This window comes from Typopeltis vanoorti, chromosome 7 (assembly GCF_054136105.1).
Source record: "Typopeltis vanoorti isolate ZY-2024b chromosome 7, IOZ_Tvanoo_1.0, whole genome shotgun sequence".
NCBI lineage: Eukaryota > Metazoa > Arthropoda > Arachnida > Uropygi > Thelyphonidae > Typopeltis > Typopeltis vanoorti.
The window spans coordinates 132,118,901-132,143,418 of NC_143555.1; the positions used below are offsets into that span (position 1 = coordinate 132,118,901).

General features: G+C 34.7%; 1 protein-coding gene across 2 annotated transcripts in view; it reads right to left on the bottom strand.

The window, feature by feature from the left end:
* Nucleotides 1-24,518, bottom strand: part of LOC150105074 (Golgi-pH regulating cation channel) — a 450,265-nt gene that overhangs the window by 404,430 nt on the left and 21,317 nt on the right. For both annotated transcript variants that reach the window (XM_090395474.1, XM_090395473.1), the window contains exon 3: nt 3,169-3,275. In XM_090395474.1, coding sequence (XP_090251600.1) covers nt 3,169-3,275 — 107 coding nt within the window. The remainder of the gene's footprint in view (nt 1-3,168; nt 3,276-24,518) is intronic.

Here is a 24,518-nt window from a genome sequence, read left to right on the forward strand (position 1 = left end):
TTGTTATATAAACAAATTTTTTTTAAGTAAGACAGAAAGGATTAGTCATAAGAAATTGTATGTGAGAGGCTAGAGATTAAAATATTAAGTAAATTCATAGAAAAATTTTGGAAGGGGGGTTAATTTAGAGGCTAGCAAAAGAAAATCGATATATCGCTCAGGGTCAATTCCCAGATTTAGACATCGTCATGTGCTTGCCGACTTCAGGATGTTTGGCAGAAAAACGCCACCCTAATTGGTCGGTGAAGTCGAATCCAGTAAGGGACGGAAAAAAGAAATTAAAGAAGGTGCCGGTAGGTGTCAAGGTATAAAAGGGTTAGAAACCCCACCCAGAAGGCTTTTTCCGGATAGTTTCTTCACGAGCTCCTTCGTATAGGTTTCACGTGGTTTTCCTGAGTGGCGGGATTGGAGTTATCTCCGTCGTCACAACAAGGAAACAAAAGTGAGCGGGATTTCGATTCCATGTTTCCTATGGTAAGAAATGAGGAATGCCATTTAGCCAAAGGAAAGAAGGTATTGTCTAAGTGGTTCATCATCCAGTGGCAACTACGAGAAAGGGAAATCTGTAAAGAAGTCGGTGTCCACGTGGCGAGTTTCATAGTCATGGTATAGATGATTCTAAAGTGTGTTCTTAATTCAAGTACGAAAAGTAAAGATTGCATAAGCACAGTTTAATGCCAAAAGAACTTAGGAGTGACAGATTATAGGAGAGATCATACCAGGATAGTTCAATCGGAAAAAGGTAGAGGCCAATATAGAAAACTCAAGAGAAAAAGGTACTGTAAAAATCTCGTGTTAACTGAAAATCGTCTGTAATTGTAATCATTATTCTATTACTGAACTGTTGAAGAGACTAAGGAAATTTATACTAGGACTTTAGTGCATGACTGATTATAATGAAAGTATGCCTGTTAAATATTATATAAGAAATTACGTGTCCTGAGAATTATGCATGTGTATTGTAACGTATAGGAAAGTTTTACATGTCAAAGTTATGTGTTAGTACAGTGTAAGGATAATTTAATCTACATAGTTTTGGATAGTTAAATAGAGTGAACTGATCACATATGTCCATGTGCAACAGCATATAGCATATATTCAGACTAATATAGGGTTAACTAAGGTGTTAATTAGATCTGGGATTATACATATGATTGTATGTGTTGAATTTAATATGGCGGCATGATCACAATACCCATATAGGATCATAGCCAAATTACTTGTGATAAGCTAATGTTGTTTTGTAAATGTTTTCTTAGTATTGAATTGAATTATATTAGAAATTGAATTGTACCATACTAATGAGTTTAATAAACCTTTGTACATTGATAAACGTTGTCTGAAATTGCTGCCCAAAACCAACTTGTTGTGAATAGCTTGTAATTAATATTTAATTAGCTAAACTACATCCTGTCGGCTGCGCCATTTATGTTGTGTCCCAATTTATGATTATTATTCTATCTAGTGAAATTCTGCTTGTTTGCTATGCTTTCCCCCATGCATTGCTCAAACTGATTGAACCTGGAGAACTGCCGATCTGAGCCTGGAATTTCCCTGTCTCCTTGACTTAGATCTTTCTCTCCTCTCCTTACTCTCTTTAATATGTCCTTGCCCCTTTTCAGAATTGCCCTTCTCTTCAATTATGTTTATTGACCCATGAACATGTGCAGGATGGAGGTCTCCGAGCAATTGTTCGCGTTCCTTTACAGCATCGTAACATTCTCTTAAATTGGGACACAACAACATCACAACATTACCACCAAGATGTGAGAGCTTACCTCGACGAGAGTTTGCAGGAACAATGGATAGGGCTAAGAGGTGCAGTTTAGTTCCTCCCCACATACACACAATCTCCTAATTTAACACCCTTGGACTTCTACCTATGGGTGACTCTAAAGGATGTCATGTAACAGAGAAAACTAACTACACTGGTGGCCTTTTGTAAAGAAATTGAAATGGCATGTGCAGCAATCCCACTGGACACCTTGGCCAATGTTGCCTAAGCAGTAGTTCACAGTAATAATAAGTGTCTGGACACTAATGGTAACCACTTTGAGCACCTCGTGTAATTGTATAGTCAAAGGTAACTTGTATTCATCCCTTGATGTCTGTATAAATTTAGTATTACAATTTTTATACAGGTTTTTCTTTTGCTGAAGTGTGTAAACATTTTTTGATGGTTTCTGTATATGCTTTCTTAAAACCAGCTTGGAAACTATCTTCCTCCTACCACCATCAATAGATATAACAGATACAACTCTTTCCATACCAGGTGTCTATCGAGTATCCAACTCATGTCATCTTTCCTATTTTGGACAGACTAGCCATTCTGCCTTGATTAGAATTGAAGAACATCAAGACTACATTACATTTTTGGAATTTGACAAGTCGGCCTTGTTTTTCATGATATTGATGATAGGCGCAGAAGTTCTTTAGAAACAGACAAAACTTCAATCCGGCAAGTTCAAATTTGATCGTCTTTTCCTTGAAACATGTGAAGAGCTAAAAAATCATCTGAACTTGAAACGATCAGACAGCATGCCAATAACCAAGTTTTAGTAAGTGATCACACTATTAATTGTACATATGTTTTTTTTAATTAATAATTATTTTAAATAGATTTTTTTTTAATCAGCCTAACTTGCTACAATTGTTCCTTCTATATAATTGAATTACATAAAATTCATTCAAAAACTCCAATATATTTCATCCAACATTATGTGGACATCAGGAATATATACTTCAGCAGTGAGCGAGACACGAGTTAACATACGTTTGATTTATGACTCATTATTTTGATTCATGTTTTGAAGGTAGTTAACGATCTATCTTCCTGATGATGTCCACTTAACATTGGATGAAATATATAGGAGATTTTGAATGAACTATATAATTTTTGTTACATATGTAAGCTGTAAAACCTACTTCAATATGTCTAGTGCACATGTTCCATTAATAAATCAAAATTTTTCAGAAATAATTTTCTGAAAGCTTTCAGAAATTTTTTAATTATTTTCCAAGTAAATAATGTTTAATAACTTTTACTTCATTCACATAAATTTAAACAAATATATAGGCTTACAGTATAGGTTTGATATTGTGTACATATAGTATTTTGTGTGTGTGTGTGTGTGGTTTGCATGTCAAATACATAATTTTAACACTCACCAAAATGGAGGTGCCGACATACTCATCATAGCATAATGTTCGCCGCAAAAGCCATCCAAATGTAATATTAAATTCTTTTGTTGATGATGTGGAAGGATCACATAAAACTTAAAAAACAAAAAAAAAAAAAGAATAAAAGAAAATAAAAAAACAATTATCTACAAGCAGTACAATATCACAAATGATGTTGGTGCCTTATTATCTCAAGAAAATAATTTAAAATTTAAATGTAATTAATTCAATAAACTTTCTGGACATTACATTATACTCAATCTAATTAACATCTCATATCTAGAAACCGTTTTCTTACCAAAAGTTTCTGGTCTGACATACAAAATCGTGCCAATTTTAAAATGCCATGCATGACAGATAGCACCAACTATGTGCTATCTGTCATGCATGGCATTTGACTAACACGTGGCATGCTAATTGGCTGTAATAAAGTTTTATGCCAAAGAAGAGACTTCTCTCTTCAATTCAGAAGGAGCATTGCATGACCTGTTCCCACAAGTTGCTGGAATCCAATGTCAGCAGGGATGAAACCGTGGTCCTTTATTATGATCCTCTTTCCAAAGGGGAATCCATGGAGTGGTGCAAACCAGGTGAAGCACTACTGAGAAAAGCAAGGTTATTCAGTTCACCAAGATCTCTTGGTTGACTTCAAGGAAAGGAATACCACCGTGAATGCAGAATATTATGCATCCCTCCTGCACAACGATGCTCCAGTCCATACAGCTATTGCAGCAAAGGCTGCAGTGAAGGACTGTGGCTTCCAGGAGATTGAACACCCACCCTACAGTCCAGATCTAGCACCCAGCAACTACCTTTCCTTGAAACTGAAGAAATTCATATAAGGGAAAAAAATTGCAGATGTCAATGAGGTGAAAGATGCAGTTTTAGCCATTTTGCAGACAAAAGTAGTACAGACTATTTTTTCAAGGGCATAGAAATGTTAATTCATTGTGAAAAGTGTTGAAGTAAAGGGATATTATGTTGAAAAGTGACAGTTGTTTTCTTTCTATCAAAAGTCAGTCAGACCAGAAACTTATGGAACCACTCTCATATATTTCATGGGTCTCTAGAAAAAGTATGTTCTATCACAAAGTACAGGGTGTTCGGGATAAATTTGACAGTTTCGTAAGGAAAAAGAAAATCTTCTTTGTATCTATTAAATTTAATGAATTGACTAAAAAACATTACAGGCAGAGTTAATTACAATACTATCAACAAGATTTACTCAAAATAACCACCATTAGCATCGATCACAGCTTCAATTCTGCTTCGGAACCTCGAACAAGCTGATGCTACAGTCTCCCTGGGAAGGGCCGCAAAAACTGTTTTAATTTTATCCATTAACTGGGCTTTTGTATTACTGGAAGTGCGATTGGTGTCTTTTTCAACTGTGCCCCATACAAAATAATCCATGGGGTTAAGGTCTGGGGAGTTTGGAGGCCAAACATTTGGACTGGTGAAGTCGTAGAAATTTTCAGACAACCATTTTTGACTTTTCCCAGAGGTGTGGCAAGGGGCCGAATCCTGCTGCCATACATACGGCCTACCATTGGCTACCCTTGTTATCCAGGGCTTGACTACAGTTAGCAACTCCACGAACAAAGCCCGAATTCCAATGCCAGGGTTCTTCAACACCTGTTCCTGCAGATTTGCGAGGAATTCTGCTGTACGAACGCAATCAGATCGTCTGCTAGGGATCTTTCTTCTTGCTACATCCTCGTAGTCACCATTGCAAGTCTCTAGTTCATGCCTGATTGTTTTTACTGTATTCAGGGAGCATTGGGCAGCAGTCGTAATATCCTTATTTTGATGGCGGGCACGAATCATCATGATACAAGTTATTCTCTTCCATGATTCAGGTGGGTTCCAGCTATCCATCCTTTCTGACATCTTGTATATGAATGAAGAAGGGTCCAAACTTTTAAATGAAGAGAAGCGTGTGTTAATACATGTAACTTACGGAAAAATATAATTAATTATAAATATGTCAAATTTATCCCGAACACCCTGTATGTTCTAGAGTATTGCTTTATTACTGAAAAACTTTATATATATACTAGAAGGCTACGTCTTCCCCCCCCCCCCGCACACAACTCATCATACCGTGTCTTAAACACACTCAAACTCCTTGCAGACACCACACTCTCAGGCAAGGCATTCCAATCATTTACAACTCTGCACGAAAAAAACCTGCCTCTCACTCTCCTACTCACACCCTCTTTATACAGTTTCCAGGGATGACCTCTGGTTCTCCCCCGGTCTCCCACTATTTTCTGTAGAACTTCTCCAGCATTGATCCTATAACAACCCCTTACCAACTTGTAGGTCTTTATCATATCGCCTTTGGATCCTTTCACATCTCTTCATCCTTCTGAAAACCAGGTGACCAAATCTGGGCACAATAGTCCATTTGAAGACATGGATTGTATTCCTTGTGAAACACACAAGATAGACATTGTTCCAAATGACAACAGTAAAAGGAATGAATGAAGACAATGAGAAATTTATTCTGCAAAGTCTGAAGATGAACTGTGAAATGCTACTAAATAGTTGATACATGCATTTCAATGGATAGGGACTGAGGAAATTACAGATGATATCTCAGATGAACAGTAGCCATGGAAGTATTTGTCAAAGACAAAAACCTATGTGAAAGTGAATTAACTTGTAAGAGATGGATCATTAATCAATCTAACTGCTCTTTTCTGTGTTGAATCAAGTATTTGTAAGGGAAGCTTAGTGACATCATCACAAATGTGAGAAGAGTATTCAACAGATGAAAGGGATTTGTGATTTATACAGATCTAACAGTTATTTAGAGTTAAAATAATGTCTCGAGAAAAGAAAAATCCTTCCTAATATTTTAGATGCTGAAGTAGCAATAATTGTGATATGTTTGTGTGCAGAGAGAGAGAGATTTGATGTTAGGTAATTCTAAACAAGAAGAGAAATTTTGTTTAGAGATTTGGGTGCTGTCAAAAATAAAGCTGGAAGAAAAAGCTTTTTTGTAGGAAATAAGGTAGAATTGTGTTTAAACCACAGAAGAATGGTTTGGAAATCAAAGTTTAGGGCAGTAGCAGATGACATCAGAAGGGTGTAGTAACGTATAGTGCAAGGTTTATTAAATGAGATGGAGGCATGAAGTGGGCTGTCATTCATTAGCAAAGCTGTACAGTGGATTGATGGTCGGTAGGGTTTCTGTCCTGGGAATTCCTGGAACAAAATTCTTGGGAAATTTTCTAATCTTTCTTGTCTCAAGTTCTAAGAAAAATAACTCAAGATTCAAGACATTTCATAAATTTAAATTTACAAATCTGATACAAAAAGTGTAATTTATTATAAATTTTAATTTTGATAAAATAAGTATTGTATCATATAGATACACATTGATTTGTGTTTCCCTTAAATATAATTTTACTTACTGTCCACTTCCGTCGGGAACAGGTTGAGTCTTTCGTGTTTCCACAACAACCTCAAGGAGTCTCAGTTTCTTGCATGGCTGATGAGTGTCTATATGTTTGTCATCTGGAGTTGACCTTTATAGATGTTATCCATTTAGTTCTTGGTCTTCCTTTTTTTTTTCTTCTAATCTTGCATAGAGAATGAGGTTGGGTAGCCTTTTTGATGGCATTCTCTCGACATGTCCGTACCATTGCTGTTGTCTTCTTTTGATCTTTTCTATTAATGAGTCTGTATATTTTAGATCTTGTCTTACAGTTTCATTTGTTTTCTTTCTGTCTATTTTGTTTTATTTTTCTGAGACATTTTATCTCAAAAGCCTCCAGTTTTTGTATCTCTGTTCTTCTTGAGTGTCTAAGTTTCTGAAGCATATAGTGCAGTGGGTATTATGATTGCATTATATAATTTTATTTTTAGAGGTTTGGAGATTTTATTATTTTTCTAGGCTTATTAAATGATAACCATGCAGTCGATATTCTATGTTTAATAGTGGCCATGGTATCTAAGTGTTCTGTCATTACTGTTCCTAAATAGTTGAATTGTTTTACTTGTTCAATTATTGATCCATTCAAGGAGAAGTTTACTTTGTCTTCATTTTTTCCAATTATCAAGATTTTTGTTTTGTCTGTATTTATGGTCATGCTGTATTCTTTAGCTGTATTATTTAGTTTGGTTATTAAGTTCACCATCTTTTCTTTTGTGTCTGCTGTATACAATGTCATCTGCATATTTCATGTTATTAAGGTTATAACCATTTAGGTTGACCCCTTTTTCTCCTTCTTGAACTATATCCTCTAGGTAGATGTTAAAAAGATATAGGGAGATGGGACATCCTTGGGCTACTCCTTTACTGACATTTATTTTATCTGTTATACTGTTCAATTTAATTATTGCTTCTGTGGGGCTATAATATTTTTCTAAGAACTCTAGGGTATCTTCATCGATTTGTTTCTGTTTTAATATTCTTAATAAAGTTACTCTGTTTATTGAGTCGAATGTCTGTTTAAAATCTATAAAACAGTAATAGATATTTTTGTTATGTTCCCAGTATAATTCTGCTATTCATTTTATTACAAAGATCTGATCCAATGTGGAGCATTTTTTTTTGAAGCCTGCCTGTTCTTCACTAAGAATGATCTCATATGTGCTCTTTATTCTGTTCTATAATACTCTTGTAAATATTTTGTAAGCATGGCTGAGTAATGTGATTGATCTGTAATTTTTACAATTTTTCTTATCACCTTTCTTGTAAATTGGTATGATAATTCCTTTCTCCAATCTTCTAGTATTTCTCCTGATTTAATGATTTTGTTGAAAAGTGTGGTAAGGAATTTTAAAGTTATTTGCTTTCCTTCTTTCCAGAGTTATGATGGAATTTGGTCTATCCCTGGTGATTTCATTTGCTTTAGAGCAGTCTCCACTTCCGATGGAAGGATCATTAAGGCATCATGTTTTGAGTTAGTGTGGGGCTTTGTTATTCTTAAAGGTTTCTTGGTAGTGTTCCATCCATATTGCTTTTATCGCATTTGGATTTCCTGTTTCCTTACCCTGATGGTTGATCATTGTTAGAAGTAGTGGTGAAAAGTTTTTTGTAATTTCTTTAATTGTGTTATGTAATGTTTTTGAGTTATGGTGTTTATATGACTCATTGCATTTTTCTGCTTTTTAGTTTAGCCAGTTTTCTTTAGCCTGTCTGCAGAGTTCATCAATTTCGTTTTTGAGTTGTTTGTATTTCTTCTTGTTTTCTTCTGAGGTATGTCTGTTTATTTTTGTTTTTAGTTTTCTTTTTTCTTCACATTTTTCTAAAATTTCAGATGTTACCCATTTATTACTGGGCTCTTATAAATTCCTAAAGTTTCCCTTGCCGAGTTAATTAATATTTCTTTTCCTGTTTTCCAAAGGTTTTTGGTTTCATCTGTTTGAGTCCTATTTATTTCTTCAATTTTCCTAATGTAGTCCTAATCTTATTTGATTACTTTTTAACTTTTCCATGTGGAGTTTATCAATTCTATTTCTTTTATAGTTGACTTTGAATTTTATCCGTATTGTTTCAAAAAGGAGTTCATGGTCTATATCCAGCTCTAAGCTTTTGAGTGTTTCTACATTTTTGATTGAGATTTGATAGGCTTGATATTTGTCATACTTGCAGTAAGATTTTCTTAGAATTGCCAATAATGCCTCCTCAAAATTTGTCCCAAGAAAATTTTAAAGTTAATGAGACAAGAACATTTAGACCTTCCCCAAGGTATGTCTGAATATACATCATATGTCATACTTTTAAAGTATGTCTAAATATATCATTTATGTTTTAATTTTTATTCATAGAAATCACAGAAAACCCAGTGTTTTTATACTAGGGGTGCCCCTTAAAAATACAAGCATTTGCTATATTGAACTGATTTGTATTTTAGAGGAACCATATAAAAAAATTTCAGAAAGATAGCATCTATGTGCAATAATTTTGAAAAATATACTGTGGCTAAAACAACAAATGGATGCAACAATTTGGAAAGCTTAGTTGAAAATTCACTATGGCTTAATTATGCTACTGTTGACCAGCAATTTATTATTTTAAAGATATTAAATTTTAAAGATATATAAAAATTTTAAATAGATTTAAAAATATATTTTTTTAAAAATATTTTCATGAGTTTAAATTGTATAGTTGTTGGAATTCACAGGACTTGGAAAAAAATGTCTCAGGAACAGAAAAATAGCCATAACTCAGAGATCAACCAATACAGAAGGAAGAAAGTGGGTGAGAGAATAAAACCTTGTGCAACCATCCCCCAGCATCAGTTGCACAGTTAGAAGATAACAAAGCAAGCCAACCACTATCACATGTGTATGTTGTTAGAAAGCTGGTAACCAATCTGCAAAAGTCTGGTTCCAGACCCTTTATCTCCAGGCCTTAGAAATAAAGAGCAATCAAATGAGATGCATCAAACTTTTCAATGCTATTTGTCCAAAGATGGTGGAGTGACATAACTAAGCAGGTCTCCTGTTGATGTATAATGGCAGAATTCATACTGAAGTTAGAGAAAATGGATAGAGTTGTCACCTTTCTTATGTGATAACTTATGAATGGAATAAGAAAGCATTAAAAAAAAAAAAAGGGAGCAATGTACAAAAGGAGACAAGTATGAAGTATAGAACAATCAGAGAAATGCCATCAGGATCAAACAGTTTTTTTTGTTATCCAATTTGGACAGGATTCGGATCTCTTTCTGGCAAAGATCAAAGGGCTGTTGAGTGTTTGGAATGGCTGGGAAACATTTGCCAAACTCAATTATGCAAGAACTAGAGAAAAAATAAGAAGTCAAAAGATTTACTTTATCCAGTGGTGATTATTATTATTATTATTATTATTATTCCTGATACCTCCAAGGAGTCCGAAGACTCATCGCGGGAGGATATCTTCAACTGTCTCTACACCTTACCTCTACTACGAATCAACGCCATCTACCGCCCACCTCCAACACCACCACAACTAGTAATTTTTGTCTGTAAATTGCGTGTGTTCTGAAGGGCCGATTTGTATGTATGCGGGATGAAAAACCGGAGTTTCCGGGAGAAAAAACCCTGCTACCTCCGTATGAGATCGGCTAACTCACCATCGATTTCAATCGATGGTGAGTTATGCCCAATAGAGCTTTGCAAGAGACCAGAAGGTGACTGACATTTGGAGAAGATAAAAGTTTTCTGCTTCTAGCTGTTTAAAATCAATGTTGGATGTGTTTAAAGTGTTCTTAGAACTATTCCAGGTTAGGTATAAGCCTGGGAAGAGCTCTTTACCATTAAGTAAAGGAAGCTGGAGATTTCAAAGAAATCCAGTCAGGGTATGCCTGGTTCTTCACTTGATAGCCTTGGCACACTTTTTGAAAAACCAAGGTTCAGATAGGAGACAAGAATTTAGAGTAGAATGGAGATTAAAGATTTCCGTTTTATTGGGTAAGAAGTAGAAAGATCAAAACAAAGATTAGCATTAATACTAGGATTAGAGATTAGAAATTACAAAGATTATCTTTGTAACTTTGGTTTTTCTTTCTATTGTCTATGAAATAAAGAATTTCATCTCCATGTGTAATAATTTTTGATCCATTTATTTTCTGTTTTCTCTCAATAATAGGCAGAAGTAAATAGTATATTTTCTGCTCTTTTGTTTCTGCATACATATGGTTTTTTTACATTTACATCCTCATGCTCATAATATAATATTGATTAGTATTTCTGTTAACGTTGCCATGTTTGGCAGAGTCTCAGCTTGTAATGTGCTATTAACAGGTGATGGTCAGTATCTGCATCAACTCGTCTGTGGTTGCAGATGTTTCTTATACATATCATGCTTAACGTTTATCATTATATGGTCTATTTAGTTGCTTATCGTTCTATCTGAGAGAACTAAGTTTATTTATGGATATTTCTTCTATGAAAGTATGTGGTATTAAGCCATCTGGAGGATGCAGAGTTAATAGCTATTTGCTAACTGAAGTAAAAAATGCTAATGTAAAATTTCGATGCAGCAAGAATTTTTTTCTTAACTTTACATCGAATTTTACAAGAGATCACAAACATTGTATACAGAAAGAAATTGATTTTACGCTGATTGGGAATTTTTGTTTTATATATAAGGTTTTTGTTATAAAGTTTTTATATATATAAAAAATTTATAACAAAAGTTATAAATTTTTTTTTGTGAGTGAATCAAAATACCATACAAGTATGTATTAAAATGGAATGTTAAGCTGCTATTTCAAGGCCAATGCCTTTGAAAGCGGCCTGTAAATTTAGTGGTTCCAAGTTGAAAGAAAGTTTAGAAGCCTTATTTGGAAATTATAAAGTGCCTTCAATTGTTCAAAGCTTAATTTAATGCATGTCCCAAGGACAGTGCAACAACAGGCAGCGAACAACTAAAGGCTCTCCCGCATATTGTTTTTGATTGTTCTGGGGGTAACAAAAGTAAACAACAACTCGAAGGTCACATCCCCTTTGTGCGCAGGAATGCTAGGGGTTCTCAACCCTTATTCCAGGGACTACAAGAGGGAGTATTAGACAGGACCCAGAAGTATCCATGTCTCTCTTTTATCCAGGCATCCAGAGGCAAGAGATACAAGATGTAACAGGCGAAGGCAGTATGCAGCGGTGTATGCCGGTACGCATAGGAAGAAGGAAGCAGGTATGCAAAAATGCAGTCTCCTCTCGTAGTATCTTGGAATCCAGCATCGCAGGTCCGTTCGACGTTCGAAGAAAAGTAGGGGATTGTCTATAAAGAAGTCCACCGTAAATATGCGTCACGCCCCGGGAATTCTTGGAAGTGCGATGCTGCTAAAAGAAAGAAGCCCGCACAAGTATACATGGTCAGGACGAAAAAGCAGTATCGGTACGACATGATCCGATCCCCCAAAAATCTTCTACAATGCGACGGAACCAGACCAAAGGAAACCAGCACGAATGATGAGACCCAGAAATAAAAGAAGCCTGCAGAACCAGATAAGAGACAATAGAGCCAGTTCAACAGTGAGTATTTCCTTGAAGTATTTATATATTTGGCCAGACGTTTATAAAGTTATATCATGTTTGTATGTTCTGGACTGAGGTTAAGAATATGCTGGTAGTGAATTAGATATAGCATATTTGTTGGTTGAAGTACATATATTCAGCGGGACATATATATAAAAGTTAAATTGTAATGGTTTGTCCCAGACTAAGAGACTAAAGAGCAGCTGATATAAATATACCCCCCCCCTGTTTACAATGCTGCAACAGCCAATAGGATCAAATCCACAGTAAGTAAATTAGATAAAAGTGGACTGGAACAGTTTCATAAATTAAGATCAGGCAACTAAACAGAAAAGAGTATAAATATAGCGTAAAAGAAATTTTTTTTTAACCATGAATGTAAACAATGTTGATTCGGGAGTCACCAATACTGATAAAATGGGGGATAGAGAATTTTTCAGAACAGTGAATGCTCACCTTTTAATCCCTCAATTCTCTGGAGAGGACCACGATGATGTGTTGTCCTTCTTCAAGTTCGTTGAGGAAATGAGGAACGTCGGAAACTTTTCAGACTCCCAGCTACTGATATATTATCATGATCTATCTGATTATATTATCATATTAAGGAATAAACTGATTGGCAGGGCTAAAAACTTTTTGTACTCCTCTCCCATACTGAGAGACACTTTGGAGTACAATAAGTTTAAAAATACCCTAATGTCTCAGTTTTCAAGACTAGAAGCGTGGGTCCAAACCTGTGGAGGCTACAGAAATGCAAGCAGGAAAGGAAAGAGACTATCACAGACTTTTACAATAGGCTGCTCACCTTAGCAAATAGCTTGAGTGTGCCAGATGAGGAAAAGAGCCATTTTGATTGGGCTGTCCAACCAATTCAGGCTAGGAGTGAGAGAGGAATATAAAGAAACAGCATATAATAGGAAGATAAATAACTTAGAAGACAGCTATCAGGCAATAAAGGAAAGGGAAGAAAGGTTAGGCGATCTACATCCAGCATCTAGTGACAGTCAAATACTCAACATTTCAGAGGTGTCAGAATCAAAAGGTGAGAATAAGAAAGAGAAGAATCTTACTAATCCTAAAGAAAAGAGAATAAACTAACAGAAGGTAGAAAAAGAGGAAGATAAGGTTAAAGAAATATATGAAGTAGACCACAACATACAGACAACCTCTGATTCTTTTAACAGAGAACTACAAGCCTTTATCAAAAAGAGAGGTAGAAAAGCTACAGCAGCCCTTAATGGAGAAGCTTAACTCCATTCTCGATCAATTAGGGGAGATCAAAGCAAAACCCTCATTGGAGAACTTAGACTCTGAGCGAACACACAACAAAAAAAAGAAAATAGGAGAGAAGCACCCCAGTGCTACAGATGCAGAAAATTTAGGCACATTGCCAAATACTGCTCTCACAGCAGAGGGAACTATGACAAGAATAGAAGATTTGAGGCCAATATGGTAATGACTCACCACCATCCCACACAGAGGACTAAGAGATGGCCAAGAAGCATTAGAAGTCAGCAGGAAAGCTCCATGATGGTAATAAAGGGGAAAATTAAAGGGGCAAAATGCAGAGTTTTGCTAGACACTGGTTCCAAAGTTTCAGTGATAACCGGATATCTATTCAGGAAGTTGCAATCCCGAGTATCCGATTGGGACTGACTTTCTTAAGAAACACAAGTTCTCATGTGATTATTCAAAGGGGGAGATTTCTATATCAGGATACAACGAGGGTGCCGGGATGAGAGGTAGTTGGAGGCATTGCACTGGCAAAAGTATTAATGAGGTCAGCACAGAAAACGACCATTCCCAGCTAGAAAAGGGGGGAGCTAAGGAAAATAAGATTCTGGATCAGAAGGATGAGGAAAATTCATTGCCTGACTCCCCAGCTATTAGAGATACTGGACAGGTAAAAGGGGGAGAGACCTTACGCATCTCAAGTGTCAAGGTGGCGGCAGATGAAAAGGAGGATACAGAGACCACAATGAAAAATATAAGGAATGTAATAGAAGTAAACGTTACAGAGATATGCAAGAGTAGAAGCCAATACCCAGTACCGGAAGAACTGGTACTGGGTATTCATGAAGGGGGTGGGCCTTTGTAAAAATTTGATGTAGCTTAATAATGCCAGAAAGCCTTACATCAATTTTTACAGAAGTCAAGCCCTGTAAGGATGTTATAAAAATAACCTGTATATCTGTATATAGTTAAAACAGTTTGTTAATGTAAATAATCCCATAGGGACTGTCTGTACTTACTGCCCTAAAAAGGAAAGTTCTAGATTGTATTACACAAAGGCAATACCTTGCCACCAGAAAACTTTGTATATTAGCTCCTTATAAGAATATATGAAAGTTGTTTGTGAATTCCACCTGTAAACACTCAAGGTCAGTGTCAGACAGACCGACAAACTTCAGATGCACTTCTGCTGCCCTGTATATAGTTAAAACAGTTTGTTAATGTAAATAATCCCATAGGGACTGTCTGTACTTACTGCCCTAAAAAGGAAAGTTCTAGATTGCATTACACAAAGGCAATACCTTGCCACCAGAAAACTTTGTATATTAGCTCCTTATAAGAATATATGAAAGTTGTTTGTGAATTCCACCTGTAAACACTCAAGGTCAATGTCAGACGGACCAACAAACTTCAGATGCACTTCTGCTGCCTGAAACAAATAGGATTAAAGGAGTGTAGAAGAAGATCAAAGAAAGGGTCAGTGTCAAGGAAAGAACAAGGGATCGCACCGAAATATTCGGGGTCCCATGTCTTCGTGCAAGGATCCAAAAGTTTGTGAATAAAAGGCATTGGCCGGAAGGTCAAGTGTCGGCAATCCATAGGTCGTCATCGGTTACTCATAGGTTGTCACCGGTACCCCAGTGGTTGTCCGTTGGATGTAAGCCATCGAGGACGCGACTTCAGGAGAAGTCATGCCAGTGGTCTGAAAGAAAGATGACAGGAGCCAGTCTGCCAGGCAAAGCTTTTGATTTGATGACAAACCTTCGGCGGGAGCTATCGTCCATACAGAGGAATTTTCGAGTGGGAAAGAATTGTTCCGTTAGTTTAACGTGCACGCAAGTACTCTTCAAGCCGAAAATCTTCACCCGAGCGACGGGAGGACAGCGCCCCAACAGAAGCCAACAGTAAATCTATCGCCGGCAAAAAAAAGGGGGAGAAAACCTGATACGGGAGGAAAAGGTCAGGACTCCAATCCGAAGCCAGGGAATGAGAATAAGCAGTGGGTAGCAGCCCTAAAGTGAGTTCAATTTTTTTCTTCAATTTTGTGAATTATAGGAGAACTTTATTAGGGAACTGTTAAGATTAAACTGCTGAATTTGAGCAAAGTTAATGGTTGGATTTAAAAATGTTTAATAAGTAGTAGAAGATTATGTGTGTAACAGTCAGAGAGTAACAGTTAGTTAATGGTGCATTTTGCTAGAGTATTATCTTAATATCAGAAGGATTGAACTTTTATGTGTAATGATATTCTTGTGTGTATAACAATTAAGGAGCAACGGTTTGTTAATAGTATAATTGCTTAGAATAGAAACTTGATATTGGAAAGGAGTGGGTATTTATGTGACATGATTATCATAAATTGAAAGGGAATCTTAACATAATTGTGCTATTTAGAGTTAAACTAAGCATTTTTTTTCTTTGATGAAATAATAGTGTAAATTGTTTTATGGTAAATAAATGTTAATATTAGAGCCCATTAGTGGGAACCCAGGAGAAAGGATAATAAAGGATAGATAGTAGACCACGACTACAGATATTAATTAATCTGGGATAATTTGAATATAATGGGAAAACTACTGGACGCACTTACCACTTCTTATTACTAGAAAACGGATATCAGTGGTGCAGCTTATCAAATAAATTTTCTGGTGTTCAAGGAATAAGAAGGCAAGTGTGAAAGGCAGTTAGAATAAGCAGAAAAAGAGTCATAGCATAAAGTAATATATATAGGAAGGAATAGACTAACATTATAGAAGGCACGGAAATACCTAAAGTAAAGAAAGGTAAAGAGCATATAAAAGGATAGATATAGTAGAGAACCCCCCCCCTTTACACTAATACCATGCAAACTATCTGAGCCAACTAGTCGATATCTTGTTTCTTTCTAATATTAACATTACAGTCACTCATGACTAATTTTATACAATGCTCATATAAAGAATTATATATATATCCTTTCCAGATTTTCATAAAATTTATCTTTGACATTGTCATCTGTTGGTGTATAACTATACTGACAACTGCAACATAAAACAAATGACCAGAAATACAGATAACAGAGTATATCATATACTTGTGTGGAAGTTTATATATCACAAGTTGCTATCATATACCATAAAATCAATAACCATAAATTTTAATGTCTGTTATTATATGTCCCACTGCGACTCTGCATTTTTCTGGATGTTTCTATGACCCAGCCATCTTATTTCTTGTACAGCTAGGAAATGAATACTGTAATTTGTTATTGTGTTGATAAAACAATAAAGGAATTAAAGTTTAAACAAAGTTTTTATATTCCATGTTCAAACTTGTAGTCCATTAGCCATCTCCAAGTGAAGAGTACAGTTTATAAACCTACTGAGGCAACTGATGTGAAGCAACCACAGTATTTGCTTAAAATTGGATAAAAGATTCAAATAAGAATATAAGTTCTTGTCTAGTATATTGTAATTTCTACAGTTTGTAAACCCAGTGCATGTAAATCCAATGTAACTTACAGATTTTTTTTACATCAAGCAGGCTGTCAGTTTATTACAATGGTTGTAAAAACCTCCTGGCCTGGGGGATGTTACAACCATTGCAATACCATCACCACATGCACATGAACACACACAAAAAGAAGGTTTGGCTTCAGAAAGAAATATACACAAGCAAAGCTGTTCTGCTAACAAACTATTGGAACTGATGACAGAGATATTATGATTATTCAAAATATATACTAGTATTAAGAAACTACTGTGGCAGCAGATGGATCAAGATAAAAACAAGCCACTATCAGAACTGTATATTATTAACACTACATTTTAACAATTATTCAAAAATGATAGTCAATGGCACTCTCAAAAATATGGGAGAAGATATCAAAATAAATGGAAACTAATAAACAAGATATGCTGAAAATACTCTTCTTTTGGCTTTCTGAAATCCTTTTCATGATGAAAAGGACCTTCAAAATTTATTAGATTTAATAAATGAGCATAGATGAGATGGGACTAAAAGTGTTAGGTGAAAAGGTCACCTAATAAATTAGTCCCATTTATTATATATTATAATAGTGTAGTTAATTTTTATTTATTTCTTCTAAACATACTTATAAAGAAGTTGAGAAGTTACAAAGACAAAATGTATTAAAAAAATGTATTAAAAAAATACTCAGCCAACCAGACCAACAATACATTATTATCAGCCTGTTACATTCCACTACTATGAAAAGCCTCTTCCAATAAAAACCATTCTCCTCTCTCTCTTTCTCCTATAGGCTATCCTCATCCAGCTATTTTCTGCCATTTCTATGATTCCTAATAGAAATGGTAGAAAAGAGAGAAGTGGCCTCCCTCCACTTCCTCTCTATCTTTCTCTGGGAATTCACATCTGTTATCTTTTATCCTGGTTAAGTAGTCAACCCAGTTACACTATAGTTACTTGGTTCCATTGTAAAAACAATTTTTATGGTCTGCCTATATTTTTTCATCATTTGTGCTCATTTAATTCATAATATACTTTTCTCCATTCTTCTTTGCAATGTTCTAATTTCCTATTCTCTCAGCAAACAGGTTTGGACCCATTATATTCATTTGAACAATAAAGGAGAATTCAGTGGATTCCTTATAAGAATTAGCAAGCTGTCATTCATATGCTAGCCCCAAATCTTCAGCAGTTCCATGGTTTGGTTATTCTGAATGTATTTCTATCTCATGTCTGCTATCAAAGAATATTATTCACATTATTAAGCAAGATGAAACTTTCTGAACTATTAATTGCTATTTTTTTTTCTGAATAAAATCTATATTACATCCTATTACTTACATGTTCAGTTCATTTATTATTGCCACAAATTTAATAGTGTCTTCTGAGATCATCAGCAAATCAAAGATGACCAAAATAGTTTAGCTTTTTTTAATATAGCTATCTAAAGATGGCTTCATTTTCTTTTCTTCTACTTTTTTTTTTAGATAGCAATACCCTTGTTGCACCAACTGAGTTTATGGAATACATGTTCAAGTATAGCTGTAAAAAAATGCCACTAACTCTTATTAATTAGGATGTGACTGACCCTTGTGACTGTGCAAATGCTGCTTCACTTGACTACTGATGTAAAAAGCTCTTACCATTTGATATAGTTAATGCTTACACCTTGTTCCAGAAAGCATCAAAGTGAGTGGCATAGACAAGAGAGTCAAGAGTCAAATACTTTATTACAGCCCAGGAAAACAGTTTACAGAAATCTGTTATATTCATTATAATTTCTGATAACTGGATTTATTATATGCAAGTGATTGATTGTAAAAAAGTTCCTCCCTCCCTCTTACACAGAATAATTCTGATGAACTACTTAATGTAAAATAAGATGCATTGGTCAATAGTTTTTTTTTATATCTCATTAACAATCGCTCTTGTGCAAAAGAAGCACCCTTGATTTTAATCACCGATCTGGGACGGATTAAGTGATGATAATATTGTTGTTGTAGAATTTCATGCGAGTATGTAACTATTCTTCAAGTAATATGAAAAGCAATACTTTCATTTTTCTTCATTTCTCTTGGTATTTTGGCAAGATATGTAATTTTTCCTTAAATATTTATTAATAATGGATTAACTTGTTTTTCATTTAGCTGTGAAAAGTATGTAGACATTATTTCCACAGAAATACTCATTAGCTCCTTGATGCGATTAATTTGTGCATTTATTTCTGTTTTATTTGATGTAAGTTGGAATGGTAAAACTATCCACAGGATTTCTCTCTCTCACATGGGCTATTTTTATATCTGGACTAGTTGTGTAATCTATTTCAACTATTAAGCTGTCTGGAGAACACCATAACCACACTCAATTTTAGTTTCTCTTGAAGGAATTTTGTCATTGCCAGCAATTTACTTAAAATGAACCAACTTTTCTCCTCTGGGGTTTCAAGATCTAAAACCAAACTGTACAATCAATGTCTCTACAAATGAAAGACTTTTCTCTATCAAGAATTTAACATTCATTATAAACACTATGACTGTGATTGACTTTGTTTATCTATTGTATTGTAAAGTAATCAATTTCAGTATTTACTATGGGAGCTTCTAGTGCATGGAACAAGATTATGATCTTTATGGTACTGTCAAGTGTTTTTAATATTCAAAGAGGTTATATGTTTCAAAATATCCCTTCAGCTCTATTATATTTGGTTTCAGTTTGTTGATCAAGAATTTTACCTCATGTTACTGCTTGGTTTCTTCAATGTAATAAAACTAGTTTTGACTCTTCAGATCAATTATCTGTTTATAAGCTTTTTCTTTATTTCTGTGAGGCCTAAGCATTTTGCTGTTTCCAGTGTCTTATTAAGTTCTTGGTATGTAATAATCTATTGTTAGTGTTTTCACATTTAAGGCTAAAATGATTATTTTAAAAGCTTTCACATTTAAAATTTTAGCCAAGGATTTTCCTATTACACAGCACGAGTCAGGTTGCTTTATAACTGGAAAAAGACTACACATTGTCATTAAAGAATGCAGAGAACTGACTGGGGTGTCTGATATAATGTCTAATCCTCACATTAACATGCGTGTCCCATTGGTAGGTACAGTGAATAGAGAAATATCAGCTACTGGAAGAAACTCAAGCTTACCATCGAGAAAACGAAGAACAAATCCAACATCAGAAGAACTGAAGATGACAGCCATTAATATAAGGAGTATTAATGGAAAGGAAGGAGTAGTGATGGCATTCAATACCAAATATGAAGATAAACTTCTTGTTTGGAAGCAGCTTCAAGTAAATTTGGAAAAACACTTGAATCCGAAATCCTCAACTTTGTTCCTCTGGAGATAGATACATCCTTCCAGATTTTAGACAAGTCTCTGACTGTTGCTTTAAAACTATTCCTAATCTCATAAGGCATATTGCAGTAACTGGACCATATTTTTTTTATTAAGCTAAAAGCACAATAAAGAAATAAAACCCAACATGTTTCGTAAGTCGTTTGACTTACATCTTCAGGGGTAAAAGGTAACTGAAAGTTAAAACAACAAAAAAGAGAAATTAATAGTTCATACTATACAGTTGTAGCCGTCTGACTGTTTATAAAATTAAAAAATCAGAATGCAGATTCAAAGCAGTGCTAAGTTTAAGCAATGCTGGATGATGCCACGTTATGTTGTTCACGATCATAATGTCCGAGGTCTGACTGAGGTATATTTTTTTTATCAAAGCTGACCAAACTTGGTGTAGAATTAAGCCTTGGTTTTTATTGCATTGTGTTGGAATTCTAAGCATGTTTGCAGCTTCTTTAAATTTCCTTATGTAACAGCTTTTTTTCTATATAAGACATGTTTGTTTTCTGCCGGAATACATTGTGGCCAGTGGAAGTGGTATGGAAAGCTAGACCTGATTTGTGTTCTCTTCTGTTTTGTACATCCTTTTGGTGTTCGTTCATGCATATGTCCCCAGATCTTCCTGTTTGTCCTACGTAGCAGATGCCGCAAGAACAATAAATTTTATAAACACCTGCTTTTTTAAAGGATGATGTGGAGGTTTCGGGGAATATAGAAACTTGAAATTTTTTCCAGTGGCAGAAAGGCTACTTTGATGTTATGTTTGTTTAGTAATTTAGCCATCTTGTCTGTAATATTCTTGATATATGGAAGTGTGATGGCGTTTTTGAAATCTTGTTTCTATGGGATGCTTGTAGGAGATGTGTTGATTATAGCGATATTTTTGTCTGATTTTAATTCTTTGAGGGATGTGTATTCCGTGTAAGGAAGGTTCCTTTGAGGTATTTGCTTTGCAATAGTAAAGCTGTGCTCTGTATGTGGATGAGATCTGATGTATCACCAGGTAAATTTCTTATTCCTTTTTCTATTTGAGCGATTATGTCAAACTTATAGCGAACTAAAATCAGAACAAAAATATAATTATAATCAAAGCAGATAAAGGGAATGTAACAGTAGTTTTGAACTCTGAAGATTATAACAATAAAATGAAAACTCTTCTTGAAGATTCTAATACCTATAGACCTTTAGACAGAGATCCCATATGGCATGCTCACAATAAAACCAATGATCTAATTAAAAAGATGCCTAATTGGACTGAAGAACTTAAAAGAACTCTACAATCAAAACACCCATTAGTTCCAAGAATTTATGGTGTACCAAAAATACATAAGATAGGTATTCACTTAAGACCGATAGTGGATGGAAGAGACTCTCCGACCTCTAATTTAGCAAAACATCTCACTAACATGATTTTACCTCACACAAGAAAAATATCTTCTTTCATCAAGAATAGTGCATATTTTATTGAGAAGGTAAAAGATATTTACATTAGACCTTCAGACATCTTAGCAAGTTTGGACGTTATCAGCCTATTTACAAATGTTCCAAGAAAAGAAACTGTGAATCTCTTTGAAAACCTCTTTCCTCTGGACATCGTAGATCTTTATAAACATTGTATAAATAATATTTTTTTCATGTATCAAGACAAATTTTGGGAACAAAAAGAAGGATTGGCTATGGGCTCTTCCCTCTCTCCAGCTTTAGCTAACCTATTTATGGAAAATTTTGAAAATAATGCATTAATCAATTATCATAAAAAAACCAAAAATGTTGTTACGCTATGTAGACGACATTTTCATCATTTGGCCAGGAACAACAGATGAACTAATTGCTTTCAAAAATTACCTGAATAATTTACATAAGAATATAAAATTTACTTTAGAACAAGAAGAACTTAGAAAACTTCCTTTTCTTGACATCCTATTAGAAGTCAATGAAAAAGATAATAAACTTTCTTTCTCAATATATAGAAAACCCACCAACACAGGAAGATTTCTTAATGCAGCCTCACACCACCACCCTTTGCAAAAAAATAGGTCTAATAAAAACCCTGAGGGACAGAGCTTATAATATTTCCAGCACAAAAAAAACAGAGAAATGAAGAATTGGAATATTTAACACAGATCCTCAAAAAAAAATGGTTATGAAATCAAAAAAATCCTCCACACACCTCCTACAAGCATCCCACAGAAAGTGGAATGCTTGTAGGAGGTGTGTGTAGGATTTCAAAAATACCATCACGCTTCCATATATCAAGAATGTTACACACAAGATGGCTAAATTACTAAACAAACATAACATCAAAGTAGCCTTTCTGCCGCTGGAAAAAATTTCAAGATTTCTATATCACTCGAAACCTCCACATCATCCTTTAAAAAAACCAGGTGTTTATAAAATTTATTGTTCTTGAGGTATCTGCTACGTAGGACAGACAGGAAGATCTGGGGAAATACGCATGAACGACACCAAAAGGATGTACAAAACAGAAGAGAACACAAATCAGGTCTAGCTTTCTACCGGCCACAATGCTCTGGCAGAAAACAAACATGTCTTATATAGAAAAAAATTGTTACATAAGGATATTTAAAGAAGCTGCAAACATGCTTAGAATTCCAACACAATGCAATAAAAACCAAGGCTTAATTCTACACCAAGTTTGGTCAGCTTTGATAAAAAATATACCTCAGACATTATGATCGTGAACAACAGAATGTGACATCATCCAGCATTGTTTAAACTTGGCACTGCTTTGAATCTGCATTCTGATTTTTTAATTTTATAAACAGTCAGACGGCTACAACTGTATAGTATGAACTATTAATTTCGCTTTTTTGTTGAAAAGTTTTGTAAGTCAAATGACTTACGAAACTTGTCAGGTATTTCTTTATTGTGCTTTTAGCTTAATAAAAAAAATTTGGTCCAATTACCGAAATATGCCTTATGAACTTCTAAACCACAGAAACCTCCACTTACAACATATTCCTAATCTTCTTCTGACATCTTCTGTACAGCAATTCTTCACATTAATAATTGGTCGCAGGTACCCGAAATTGCCGATTTCTCAATTCTTTCTCCATTACAGTACATTTGATTCTCAGCAGCTTCTCTGTCTGTATTTCCTTTGACAACCATAATCTTTGTCTTGCTAAGGTTGAGTTGAAGATCTCTGGTCTTACTAATCTTATTAACTTTGTCAAGAATTTGTCCTAGTTCTTCCTTGTCATTACAAAGGAGAACTGTATCATCAGCATTGTAATGAAGGAAATACAGGAAGGCAGTTTGATATAAAATCAGGTGCAAGACAAGGATGCCCATTATCTCCACTCTTATTCATCATGTATATGGATCACATTATGAAAGAAAGTGGCACTGAACGCGATATTAAAATTTGTGCTATTAAACTTAGCTCTTTGTTTTATGCAGATGATGATGTACTACTAAACATATCTAGTGCAAATCTCCAGTGTAATGAATAGCTGTTTGTTGGTATTGTAAGTCTGTTTGGTTACTGCGCTATTGTAATATCTTTATTCTAATTGGCAGTGCGCTTTTGCTTTCGTAACCTTTCTTACTTATTCTATTGTGTACTATTGTTAAGTTGTGAATGAAGATATTTTATATGTTTTAATATTTCATTCACATTTAACATAATCCACCATGTCATAAGCAAGACTTATAAATATTATTTGTTGTTAGTCTCTTGCTTGTAATATATTATTCAATAAATGCTTTCAGTTTTGTTTGTTATTAATTAATTATTTAATCTTAGAATATGTAATAATGAAAAGACTATATATAAATATGTCATTCATTTTATTTAGTTTATTCTATAAAATTTATTATAAGAAACTGTGTGTAAGCATATTTAAATGTATATTATATGAATTGTAAAATATTCTTTTAATTTATTTTATTTCTGTATGTAAGAGTGATTTTATGATTGAATTTGATTGGCTGCTGAAGGAGAAATGGAGCTTGTTTTAATCAGCGCGTGTTTAGAAAGTGAACGGCTGTGATATGGAGTGAAGCCAGTAGATGTAAGCTGAACTAGCTAGAACCGGATTTTGGCGGGAAGAATGAACGATTTTAATTGGAAAATGAAAGTAAAGAAGAGGAGAAGCATTCAGGACAGCAAGGAGTAAAGTAACGGGTGGCAGTAAGGGGATTTGGGAAATGCCATAAATCGATTAAAAAAGGACTGGGAATTAATAGGCAATTCGGAATATTTCTACGGAATTCTAAAATTACGACAAATTCCAATTGTTTTGAGGAAGAATAGTGCAAAGCTGAATTTAATGCATAGAAGAA